The 14,273-nt window shown below is 33.6% G+C and overlaps 1 protein-coding gene across 1 annotated transcript in view; it reads right to left on the bottom strand.

Annotated features, from left to right (window-relative positions):
* The window catches only part of LOC128239962 (uncharacterized), a 47,649-nt gene that overhangs the window by 7,212 nt on the left and 26,164 nt on the right, over window positions 1–14,273 (bottom strand). Inside the window, exons 2-7 of the mRNA XM_052956428.1 lie at window positions 6,131–6,241; window positions 3,500–3,544; window positions 2,679–2,723; window positions 2,239–2,277; window positions 1,171–1,215; window positions 234–272 (exon numbers count right to left, since the gene is read on the bottom strand). Coding sequence (XP_052812388.1) covers window positions 234–272; window positions 1,171–1,215; window positions 2,239–2,277; window positions 2,679–2,723; window positions 3,500–3,544; window positions 6,131–6,171 — 254 coding nt within the window. The 5' untranslated portion in view covers window positions 6,172–6,241. The remainder of the gene's footprint in view (window positions 1–233; window positions 273–1,170; window positions 1,216–2,238; window positions 2,278–2,678; window positions 2,724–3,499; window positions 3,545–6,130; window positions 6,242–14,273) is intronic.

The raw sequence follows: 14,273 nt of genomic DNA, 5'->3' as shown, positions 1-14,273 counted from the left end.
ACAATCTTTTACAAATACATTTATATACATAAAAACTTAAACATATTTTTTAAAATAGTCATGCATTATTTAAACTTGGAAACTTGCAAAAGAAGGTTTGATAATCAACTATAGATAAAATAAAATAAATAGATATAAAATAATAATGTAATAATTCAAATAATAATGATGAAAGTAATTAGTTGTGTGCGTAAATATTATTACTATTGTTAGAATACATTATTAATGTTTACCTAACTTCTGCCTCTTTTACCAGGATCTTTTGAAGCTGACTGAAACATCAACATAACTATAAGTAAGAATGCGAAAAGATCACTATATATAATAATTAACATGATGGCTTATTATTATACAAGTGAATTGATGGTCTTGAAACAGTGGTACTTCATGATATTATTTTTATTATATCTTATTCGCTATTACCTGACATGGTTCTCTTTGTCCCGTACAACACATTTCGGGTCACGTTCATACCAAGAAACTTATGTCATTATTGAAAATGAAGTAGTCTTGGGAAAATCATTCAAACTAGGTGCAAAGGTGGTGGAATATTAATTGAAAGTATATCATCCCGAATTCTTGCCTTGAATATTTTTGTCCCGGTTTTGGAATATAATTGTTTACAACAGATGGCATAACTCCTGATCAACCCAAACAAAGGCGTGTAAAAGCAATCACAATTAAGTTGTGGTTTACAAACGGTATTTTGATTTTGTTAAGCATTTCGACACTGCTTTAAAATTAACATTTATTCAGGTCAAATTTATATATGTTTATTAACGTCTCATCCATCTATATACAGTTCAAAGTTTATACAATTTGCATGTACACAGCCATTCTATTTAAGAATTATAAGAAACGCACTTTCAACCAGTCTGGTATATAATCATAAAATCACATGTACATAGTTACAAACACTAAAACTATAAAACAATTGCTAATTTCTTAAAAACAGCAATATTTAAGATCATAATACATTCACGAATTAGTGCACGTCATTAGCAATAAATATCATGAGCTAAAACTTAAAAGGCATTGACTAAGAGCAAAATAAAAGGCTAAAATTAAAGTTTTGTTTAACACTTACCTATTACTTCAAATGTGTTGTTTAAACTAAAGCATTAAAATTAGTGCGATGCCTAAACAATGATAACACGTAAGTATACTCACAGTTCGACAAGTAAGTCATCGTCATCAAAGCTTCTCTGTTTGTTACTGTAATCGAAACGAAATTACTCTATGTGATAGACATTCAAAGTGAAATGTATGAACAACAATTACTATATTGTGAATTTAACGGCATTATACGATTTTATCATTCTTCATAAAGCAAAGCTGTCATCAAATACAACTGAGTAATATATTTCATGACATCAATGCAAAATTGTTTAATGGCCATTAAAATAGCAAAAAGTCATTCTTGAATATGTTAAGCTATTTCTGTTTTGTTTTATATTTTTTGAACGTGTAAGTCTATTATAACATTATTTGATCTAAATTCAGATATTGTTTTAAGACATTTAAGTAATTCGTACCTTTTAAAAAGAACCAACAAATCGTTGTTGTTCAAAAACAAATTGAATGCATATTGTTAAAGGAAATTTTAAAGCTTACTGAAAGACAAGAATTACCATGCAAGGTTTAATTACAATACTTAAAGTTTACTTTAAGCTATTGTAAATTGTAACTAAATGCACATCTGTTAAATAATTTAGCTGTTTTCTCTCAGATATTTTGCAGTTTTGATTAGTAGCATGTACTAAATAATTGACAAATAGAATAACCCGTGTAATAAAACTTAAATTCAAACACATTAAGCATTCTTTTTTACAGATTTTATAAAAGTAAATCAAGAAAAGGTTTGTTTGGTGTACATTTCTTACAATTGATATTGAAAATGCATAAGTGTATGTGTGTTTAATATTTGTTTTTTTTTCGGGTGGTTAACTTGTAAGGAGAGAACGCAGATCTGTGGACAAGTAAATTTTGCTTATTCAATATAATAAACAGATAGAAAAAAATGTAAACAAAAATAATAAAATAAAAAATGAAATAATTCGATTTTTAAAAATGAAAGTAATTGATTGAGCGCATATATATAATTAACTAATAAAGAAATATTATTACTATTGATTGCAAATCGAGATGATGATGACGATAATAGTATGGTATAATTTAAAGGTATCGCTATATTGAATTGTAGTACTAGCAACATACAAACACATTATTAATGTTTACCTATCTTCTGCCTCTTGTACCAGGATCTTTTGAAGCTGACTGAAACATTAACATTACTATGAGTAATAATGCGAAACGTTCACTATATATAATAATTAACATGATGGCTTATTATTATACAAGTGAATTGATGGTTTTAAAACAGTGGTAATTCATGATATTATTTTTATTATATCTTATTCGCTATTACCTGACATGGTTCTTTTTGTCCCGTACAACACATATCGGGTCACGTTCATACCAAGTAACTTATGTCATTATTGAAAATAAAGGAGTCTTGGAAAATCATTTTGTAGATGCGTGTTAATGAATCACAATTAAATTGTGGTTTACAAACGGTATTTTGATTTTGTTAAGCCTTTCGGCACTGCTTTAAAATTAACAATTAAAGCATTAAAATTAGCGCGATGCCTAAATAATGATCACGTAGGTATACTCACAGTTCCACAAATAAGTCATCTTCATCAAAGCTTCTCTGTTTGTTACTGTAATCAGAACGAAATCACTCTATGTGATAGATATTCAAAGTGAAATGTATGAACAACAGTTACTATATTGTGAATTTAACGGCATTATACGATTTTATCATTCTTCATAAAGCAAAGCTGTCATCAAATACAACTGAGTAATATATTTCATGACATCAATGCAAAATTGTTTAATGGCCATTAAAATAGCAAAAAGTCATTCTTGAATATGTTAAGCTATTTCTGTTTTTTTTTTTATATTTTCTGAACGTGTTAGTCTATTTTAACATCATTCGTTTTAAATGCAGATATTGTTTTAAGACATTTAAGTAATTCGTACCTTTTAAAAAGAACCAACAAATCGTTGTTGTTCGAAAACAAATTGAATGCATATTGCTAATTTTTGAAGCTTACTGAAAGATAAGAATTACCATGCAAGGTTTAATTTCAATACTTAAAGTTTAATTATAGTTAATAATATTATTAATTGTAACTACATGCACATCTTTTAAGTATTTTAGCTGTTTTCTCTGAGATAATATTGCTTTAACATGTACTATTCAGTTTGAATTATTTGTAAAGTTTACAACATCATCAAGTATTAAAATGCAAATGATTCGTAGAGATTTACCATTCGGAATACATAAGACTTCCAGACTTACGAATGGTATTTTAGTTTTGTTTAGAATTTCGATATTAGCACAATAATTTACAATTATTCAGGTGAAATGTGTTGTCCAAATAACATCTATAAATTACAATGCTTTAGCAGTGATAACACATTTAATACTTACAGTTCTTCATATAAGTCGTCTTCATCAGAACTTCTCTGATTTTCACTGAAAACGAAACGAAATCACTCGATGTGATAGACATTCAAAGTGAAATGTGTGAACAACTATACTGTTAATTTATACGCTAAGTAAATAACATTCAAAAGGAAACGTGTTGAAACTATACTGAGGACTAAACAATACTGCACGATTGTATCATTATGTAATTAATCGAAACTCTCGTCAAATACGTCAGTTTTATATTTTTTTTCATCAGAACAGAACATTTTTTTTAACTTAAGCATATTTATCTCATCGTTATAAACACAAAAATTAATACACATATTAAATATTGCATGCATGAAAGAACAAAAGGAATACTTTTGCGTTCTGATATTTACAATCAAGTTATACAATACCGCGAGAGGAAAAAAAGCAATCTTAAAAATACTAATTTAGCAGTAGCGTATGTGAGGAGGTCTTTTGAGGTGATTCATACTATAAGTACCTTCCATGGCCGAGAGTGTAAGATAGGTTCATTCCGACCCGAGTGTAGGGTGTTATACGCAAAACACCCTGCGCGAGGGTCGGGATGAACCTATCTTACACGAGCGGCTATGTTAGATGCCTTTTCTTCCCACCTCAGTTAAAAAAAAAAGCAAAAATGTTTTTTTTTGCTGGAACTCTTTTGTGTTTGTGAACATATTTGCGTATGGATATGCGATAATTCGTGGTTATCATGGGTATGCGCGCAGTGATTAAGATTATGTTAATTGTCAAATCGGTCTTTAAATACTTCTTAGGTGAGTGAAGCATTATTTCTTGAAGGGTGCTTGAAAACTGTTTTATGGTGACATTTAAAGCGATAAATAATTAATTAGCGTTCTTAATATTGCCACACGACAGGGTTTCCATGATGCTACAGACGGCAGTCTTCAACAAGAGAGGTAATTACAATGTGGTGACCATTTAAAAGGAGTTCCATACGGGGATTTTAGCTTGGCCCGTGTGCAAGATAAGAATTTCTAGCATGGTTAAATTATTGGATCTACTTATCTGAGGTGGAAGAAATTCAAGTCTCTTATTGTAAAAGCTTTGGTACAAAAAATAGCTAATCTTACCAACATAGATTTATTGTCAGAATTGAGTCATGATATAAATTTTACCATAATAGGATGTCTAACATAATATCTAGGAATGTAATATTGACTTATATCATTATACATTGAACAAACTAATACAAAATGAAATTCATCTTCAATATAGTTTGAATTACACAGTGTACATTTCCTATCTTGTCTATGAATATTGTTATGTCTCCCAAGTTCAGTGTTTAGATTATAGGAGGATAATCGGTGCTTAGCTAAAATATTTCTATATTTGAAATTTTCCAGTAAAACAATGTAAGTTGATATTTTAAACGTTTCCTTGATTTCCTTAAACAAACACCAGAATGAATGTGTTTCCATAGAAGCACGCCAACCGGTTATATACATATCTCGTAATTTGTCTCTTCATCAACTGCTGGATTGTATTGTGGCCATTTTAAATGGCTATTTGTCATGATGCTTATGTTTGTGTTCATTTTATATTCCAATAACGTGTCGGTCAATTGGATCTTTTTTTTTAAATGCGCACACTGATTTAACCCATAAAGGAAACATTTTTTTATTAGAACCAACAGATCCTTGGTGTTCGAAAATAATTGAATGACATTGCACAAGGATTTTTTAATGTTACCGAAAAACAAGCATTAATATACAAACATTTAACAAGAGTACACATAATTTTTTTAAATCATTTAATCTTGTATCACTTGAACATGTTAATTTATGATAATGGTTTTCTCTGAGATTTTAGCCGTTTTGATTAGTAGCTTGCCTAATTTATTGAGACATTAAATAACATGTGAGGTAAAAGTAACAATCAAACATATTAAACATATTTCTATAAAGAATTACATAAATGAATTGAGATTTTTAGCATGCAAACAAAGTGTTTTGTTAAAATATATGGGAGGCATCCTGTACAAATGGTGAAATAAAGCAAGCCCTGTTTGAAGTTAATTACTTACAATTGATTTTAAAATGCAGAAGTGTATAAGTGTGTCCTATATTTTTTCTTTGACAGGTGGTAATTTTTTCTGGAGAACGGATATATATATAAATATATTTCTTAGGTTGAAATCTTGACTTTTACATAATAGAGCTTGATATGTATATAAACGATTTCCTAACCAAATTATCTTTTAAAATTTACAAGGTTAAATGACAAAAAATAGAGTATAGGATGATTTCAGTGTCAGATTGAGTATGTGTTTCACTTGTGTAATGAAAAATCAGATTTTGAAGAGTTGCGAAGCTCCTTGAAGAGTGAAACAAAATTCTCACTGATCTTCTTATAAACTTTTATAATTGCATTCATGTTCATAACAATGAGTACATTGAGCATATTACATCAATTGTCATTTACTGAATGAATATTTGAAAGATTGGAAGGTTACCTTATTCAAAATTGGAATAACATCGGAAAAAAACACAGTTTCCTACAGTTTGCTGCTTTCGAAAAAACTTACTGTTCAATTATTTTTATTTAACGTAGAATTATCTCCAAACATAATGTTGGAAGACAGTGTTAAGATACTTATCTTACCTGGACAGTAATATTTGCCTCTCATTCGAGCACCATCCCATAATGGTATTTGGCTAGGTTTTGTCTGGACATTACTTCCGTGCACATAGTTCTAATGAATATTGCTTTTACCTAAAAAGATAAAAAATGAACTAAAAATAGAAGAACAAAACACTTCCATATAATGTGTACAATTTAGTATAACAATAATCAAGGGCTTGTCTGTATTTTCTTGGGCCTGAATTATTAACATTGACAGGAAAAGTAAGAACTGGAACTGGAACATGTACAATCATTAACTATGTTTAATATGGACATTGTGAACACTTTCAAATAATGGTTCAAGTGTGTTCAACAGCAATGACGACAACAATTAAACTATTCGAAAAAAAACGGCGTTAACATTACCACAATGAAGCCAAAATATTTTAATACACCTGCCAATCAAACGGTAAACCAAATGTCAAGTGCAGCTCAATTGATATGTAAATGACAAATTCAAATCATTCAAATCAATAACTGGCGATAAATAATTTCAAGTCAACTTTGTAAAGAAAACGAATTCTGTTTAACAGGTTAACTTTATTAAGTCATATCATTCAAAAAGGGTAAGGTGTTATCATGAAAAATTCGTTTACGCCAGATTTTGAAAGAAACAAAAAATCAATGAAATATTGTTATCGACGTAATTTGCCCATGAGCATTTCACTTACACCTTCTTTCGTTAAACTAAATGTTATTAACAGTGTAAACCTATAGTGTACACGTGCAGTCTCTCACGTATCTCTCATATCAATGCTTACTTGTCCGATACAAATTAGGACGTTTTGACTGACTGGTCAAGTGACAGGAGAGTTCGGGATCCCCAGATGGTTGTTTAAAGTAGGCGTTTTCCCGATTCTGGAGCTGGTTGCATTCTTAGGGGATTACAAGAACGTTCCAGACTTTTTGCTATGCTTATAAAAGCGAACGTTTACCAAAATGGTGGCAGTAATTTTCTTACGAACCGTTGCAGAACTTTGTCTCGCACGGACCACCTGTTTAGCTGTTCCGACGTTCAGGTGTTGGGCTTGTTTAAAGTTTGAATCTCCATAAAACTCTTTTTCTCAGTCTATGTAATCCAAGAGCTAGGATTGCATTGCTGTTAAAGTCTTATTAAAACTTAGGTAGTAGTGGTCAACAGATTGAGGAGGTGGTTCCGCGCCAGGTATCTAAGCCTGGTCTTCCTAATGGTCCCAGCCTCACAGTTCATCATGACTGTACCGGTTGGTTATACATTGTAGTTGCTACTGCTGCTCAGGTCACCATTACAGTAGATAAGGTATTTCAAACCATAACTCACAAGCCTCCGATATTATGGTAAATAGCATAAATGGCAGCTGGTAGAAATATGGCTATGAAGTATTACATAACAGTTTTCCTGGTTTTGGCAGCACGGGGTTGCGAAAAGGTATGTGTCATGGCTGTGAATTATGTTATCAGATTTTAAAAGGGCATTAGAGGAAGAATATTTTATTTGACGTTACATCAAGCCGGGATTTTTCAGGACATTATCCGAAAACAACCAAGGGCAATGAGAACACATAACGATGGTAGATCAATTGACAAAGTGATGAAAAGAATCCCTCTACTTACAGACTCCGTTTTTCGTGGCTAACGCTAGAACAGAGAATGACCATTTCTTTTCGATTTAAGGCGTCCTTTTTCAGATTTTTTTAGAATAAGGGTCGCAACTTTTAATCGAAACTTCTTGCGCAGGTTTACAAGGTGTTCGAAATACATAATAGCACATTGGATGGATGTTGTCAAGTGTTATATAGGCAGGTCCAAATACTCACAAATGCTGATGTAAGGCCGATATGTAAACTCATCGGCTAGTATCAAGTTCATTATCATGTAAAAAGATGTTAACTCTGACACTCACGCTAATGAGCTGACTATTATTATACAAAAAGTTCATAAGGTGGCTCACAATGTCGTTTAAACTACATTCAAACAGATCAAGCGAAACTACGACCTTCGAGTACTTGGTAGAAGCTACTCAGTTGTTGATGTGGTCTTTCTACTTGTCAAAGATATGCTAAAAGGTATATATCACAAACATTGCCAACTTTGGAAAGACCCCGCTGTTATAGTAGAGCAGCTGTCAGATTATCTGTTTCATATCAAATGCCGAAATTCGGTGTTTGAGGTATATCATGACAGCATTAAGGACAGAAAAATTCCAAGCGGATTTGATACTGGCAAAATATTTCCAGTCAACCTGGCCAACATTGCAAGAGGAGATAGCTGTGTACTGTTTTTGCCGAAACAATTAGCCGGTTAAAATGCAATGTGATCATTGCAAAAAGTGAGCCATGTTTCAATGTGTATAAATGGCTTGATTTCAAAACCAGCGGAAAGAATTTGGCATTATAACTCTTATTTTGCAGGTAGCATGCTGACAAAGGGAAGGGGCAATAAAATGGGAAAGAAACCCCTGAACAAGGCCCCAGTCACGAATGATACTGGCATTCTTTGTCAAGTATGTTCGCGCACCCATAAAAGCAAGAATCTTAAGCCTAAGGATGTTGTTGTACGTCCAGAGACTCTGGGAGTACCATATTAGCCCTTCAGGCTCTAATTGAGTGGCCCGGGGCTTCGAAAAGGTTCAAGTTTCTAAATATCCCTTTCCGGGTTGTATAAGGGAATTTCAACGAAGTCGTGCACTTAACAGAGAGGATATATTTTCCGGAGACATGCACCTCATCAATTAATAACTTGACATGTACATCATCAGTCAGAAACTGTACATGTAACTCTTTGGTCACTCACTGTACATATATCTCATCAGTCAATGACTGTATATGTACCTCATCAGTCTATGACTTTACATGTACCTCAGCAAGAAAAAGAATTGATCATAAATCTCATCAGTCAATGACCGGATATGTACCTCATCAGTTAATAACTGCACAAGTATTTCTCCAGTCAATGACTAGACTTGCATCTCATCATTCAATAACTTGAAATGAACCTCCTTAGTCAATAACTGTACATTTCCCTCATCAGTTGATAACTGCACAAATTCCTCATCAGTCAATAACTGTACATTTACCTCATCAGGTAATAACTGTACATGAATCTCAGCAGTCAATAACTGCACATGTACCTCATCATTCAATGCTTGGAGATAAAGCTTATCAGTCAATATCAGGGTAAGACTGTTCATGTATATTATCAGTTAATATTTTGACATATACTTTATCAGTCAATTATTGCACATATAACTTATCGGCCAATAACTGTACATATACCTTACCAATCATTGACTGCACATGTACACCATTAATCAATAACGGAGTTAGCCTTGTGGTCACAAAGCCGGACATGTGGGTTTCCACATAGTACTCAAGTTTCCCTCACTATGTTAGACCATATTATCGCGTAACATTGTGCCAATAAGAGAGTTCAATAAAATATTATTACTACTTGTTTCACGATCTTGTAAAAGAGTAAATATGTAACTAATCAATCAATGAAAACATATCTCATCAGTTAATGACTGCAAATATACCTCATCAGTAATTGATTGGAAATGTACCTCATCAGTCAATGGCTGTACATATACATATACTTCATAAGCCAATGATTTAACATGTACCTCGCCAGTAATTAACATTTATATCATCATTAAATACCTGTTCATGTCCCTTTAACGTAAATTACTGGACTTGAATTTCATGTGTCAATAACTGTGCATGTTACTCATCAATCAATAACTGAACTTATATCTCTTAAGTCAATAAGCTGCCAGGTCCAATGACTGAATATTTACCGCATCAGTTAGTAACTGGACATGTACCTCATAAATCAATCAATGGACATGTACTATATCAGTCAATGAATGGACAGGTACCTTTTCAGTCAGTAACAAGACATGTACCTCTTCGGTAAATCACTTTACATCTATCACATCGGTCAATTACTGAACATGTACCTCGTCAGTCAATAAGTGCACGTGTACTTCTTTAGTCAATAACTGCACATGTAACTCGTTATTGAATACGTGCGTTTGTAATTCGTTGTTCAATAACAGTACTTGTACCTCGTAAGTCAATAAATGCACATGTACCTCTTTTACTTGTACCTCGTTGTTTTCAATATATGCACCTGTACCTCGTTAGTCAATAACTGCTTTTGTATCTTGTTGTTCAATAAATGCACCCGTACCTCGTAAGTCAATAACTGTACATGAACCTCGTTAATCAAAAACTGTACATGTACCTCGTTAGTAGATAACTGTACATGTACTTCTTTGTCAATTAATGCACATGTACCTCGTTAGTCAATAACTGCATTTGTACATCGTTAGTCAATAACTGTACATGTATCTCGTAAGTCAAAAACTGCATCTGTACCTCGTTAGTCAATAACTGCATCTATACCTCGTTATTCAATTACTGCACATGTTCCTCGTTATTCAATAACTGTACATGTACCTCGTAAGTCAATTATAACTGTATCTGTACGTCGTAAGTCAACAACTGCACAGGTTCCTCGTTAGTCAATAACTGTACATGTACCTCGTTAGTCAATAACTGCATCTGTAACACGTTATTCAAATACTGTACATGTACCTCGTCATTCAATAATTACACATGTACCTCGTTAGTCAATAATCGCACGTGTACTTCTTTAGTCAATAACTGTACTTGCACCTCGTTAGTCAATAACTGTACGTGTACCTCGTTAGTCAATATCTGCACTTGTACCATATTAGTAAGTAACTGCAAATATACCTTGTTAGTCAATAACTGCATTTGTACCTCTTTAGTCAATAACTACATTTGTACCTCGTTCGTCAATAACTGTACATGTACCTCGTAAGTCTATAACTGCACTTGTTACTCGTTAGTCAATAACTGCACTTGTACTTCGTTAGTCAATAACTGCACATGTACCTCGTTAGTCAATAACTGCACATGTACCTCGTTAGTCAATAACTGCACTTGTACCTCGTTAGTCAATAACTGCAATGGTACCTCGTTATTCAACACCCACACTTCTACCTCATTAGTCAATAACTGCAACTGTTCCTCGTTACTCAATACTTACACGTGTACCTCGTTAGTCAATAACTGCACTTGTACCTGGTTTGTCAAAAATGCACATGTACCTCGTAAGTCAATAACTGTACATATACCTCGTTAGTCAATAACTGCACTTTTACGTCGTTAGTCAGTAACTGAATATGTACCTCGTTAGTCAATAACTGCATCTGTACCTCGTAATTCAACAACTGTATCTGTACCTCGTTAGTCAGTAACTGCGCTTGTACCTCGTTAGTCAATATCTGCACTTGTACCTCGGAAGTAAATAACTTTACATGTACCTCGTTAGTCAATGACTGCATCTGTACATCGTAAGTCATCAACTGCATCTGTACCTCGTTTGTCAGTTACTGCATATGAACCTCGTTATTCAATAGCTGCACTTATACCTCGTAGGTCAATAACTGTACATATACCTCGTTAGTCAAAAACTGCATTTGTACCTCGTTTGTCAATAACTGCACTTGTACCTCGTTAGTCAATTACTGTACATATACTGTACATAGACATCGTTAGTCAAAAACTGCACATGTACCTCGTTAATCAATAACTGCACTTGTACCTCGTTAGTCAATAACTGCACTTGTACCTCGTTAATCAATGACTGCACTTATACCTCGTAAGTCAATAACTTCATTTTAACCTCATTAGTCAATAACTGCACTTGTACCTCCTTAATCAATAACAGTACATCAACTTGGTTACTTAATAACTGTACAAGTACCTCGTTAGTCAATTACTGTATCTGTAACTCGTTAGTCAATAACTGCACTTGAACCTCGTTAGTCAATTACTGCACTTGTACCTCGTTAGTCAGTAACTGTCCATGTACCTCGTTAATCAATAACTGTACATGTACATCGTTAGTCAATAACTGTACATGTACCTTGTTAGTCAATTACTGCATCTGTACCTCGTTAGTCAATAAATGCACTTGAACATCGTTAGTCAATTACTGCACTTGTACTTCGTTAGTCAATAACTGTACATGTACCTCGTTGGTCAATAGATGCATCTATACCTCGTTAGTCAATACCTGCGTTTGTACCTTGTTAGTAAATAAATGCATCTGTACATCGAAAGTCATCAGCTGCATCTGTACCTCGTTAGTCAATAACTGTACATGTACCTCGTTAGTTAATAATTGCTACTGGATCTCGTAAGTTAACAACTTCATCTGTACATCGTTAGTCAATAATCGCACTTGTGTCTCGTTTGTCAATAACTGCACTTATACCTCGTAAGTCAATAACTGCACTTATACCGCTTAAGTTAATGACTGCACATGAACTTCGTTAGTCAATAACTGCATATGTACCTTGTTTGTCAATAACTGCACATGTACCTCATTAGTCAATACTCACACTTTTATATCGTTTGTCAATAACTGCACATTTACCTCGTTAGTTAATAACTGCACTTGTACCTCGTTAGTCAGTAAGTGCACTAGTATCTTGTTAGTCAATAACTGCATCTGTACCTCGTTAGTCAATAACTGTACTTGTACCTCGTTAGTCAATAACTGCATCTGTACCTCGTTAATCAATAACTGCACTTATACCTCGTTAGTCAATAACTGCATTTTAACCTCATTAGTCAATAACTGCACTTGTACCTCCTTAATCAATAACAGTACATCAACTTGGTTACTTAATAACTGTACCAGTACCTCGTTACTCAATTACTGTATCTGTAACTCGTTAGTCAATAACTGCACTTGAACCTCGTTAGTCAATTACTGCACTTGTACCTCGTTAGTCAATAACTGTCCATGTACCTCGTTAGTCAGTAACTGCACTAGTATCTTGTTAGTCAATAACTGCATCTGTACCTCGTTAGTCAGTAACTGCACTTGTACCTCGTTAATCAATAACTATACATATACCCCGTTAGTCAGTAACTGCATATGTACCTTGTAAGTCAATAACTGCATCTGTACCTCGTTTGTCATCAACTGCACTTGTACCTCGTTAAACATTAATTGTACATGTACCTCGTTAGTCAGTAAATGCACTTGTACCTCATTAGTCAATATCTGGACTTGAACCTCGTTAGTCAGTAATTGCATTTATACCTCTTTAGTCAATAACTGTACATGTACCTCATGAGTCAATAACTACATTTCAACCTCGTTAGTCAATAACTGCATTTGTACCTCGTTAGTAAAAATTTATACAAATACCTCGTAAGACAATAACTGCATCCGTACCTCGTTATTCAATAACTGTACATCTTCCTCGTGAGTCAATAACTTCACTTGTACCTCGTTAGTCAATAACAGCACATATATCTCGTTAATCAATAACTGTACATGTACCTCGTTAGTCAAAAACTGCATCTGTACCTCGTAAGTGAACAACTGCATCTGTAAGTCAATATTTACGCTTATAACTCGTTAGTCAATTACTGCACATGTACCTCGTTAGTCAATAAGTGCACAGGTACCTTGCTAGTCAATAACTGTCCATGTACCTCGTTAGTCAATAACTATACATATTTGTTGTTAGTTAATAACTGTACATGTACCTCGTTAGTTAATAACTGTACACGTACCTTGGTAGTCAATAACTGCATATGTACCTCGTTAGTCAATAACTGCACTTGTACCTCGTAAGTCAATAACTGTACATATACCTCGTTATTCAATAACTGCAACTGTACCTCGTAAGTGAACAACTGCATCTGTATCTCGTAAGTGAATACTTACGCTTATAACTCGTTAGTCAATAACTGCACTTGTACCTCGATAGTCAATAACTGCACTTGTACCTCTTCAGTCAGTAACTGCACTTGTACCTCGGAAGTCAATAACTGCATCTGCACCTCGTTAGTCAATAACTGTACTTGTTCTTCATTAGTCAATAACTGCACTTGTACCTCGATAGTCAATTACTGCATCTGCACCTCTTTAGTGAATAACTGCATCTGTACTTCGTTAGTGAACACCTACATATGTACCTCGTTAGTCAATAACTGTACATGTAATTCGTTAGTCAATAACTGTACATGTACCCCGTTAATATATGATTGTATTTTTACTTCGTTACTCAAGAACTGTACATGTACCTCGT

This window comes from Mya arenaria, chromosome 7 (assembly GCF_026914265.1).
Source record: "Mya arenaria isolate MELC-2E11 chromosome 7, ASM2691426v1".
In the NCBI taxonomy this organism is placed as follows: Eukaryota; Metazoa; Mollusca; class Bivalvia; order Myida; family Myidae; genus Mya; species Mya arenaria.
Note: the sequence above shows the minus strand (reverse complement) of the source record. Positions and strands in the feature narration are given on the sequence as shown.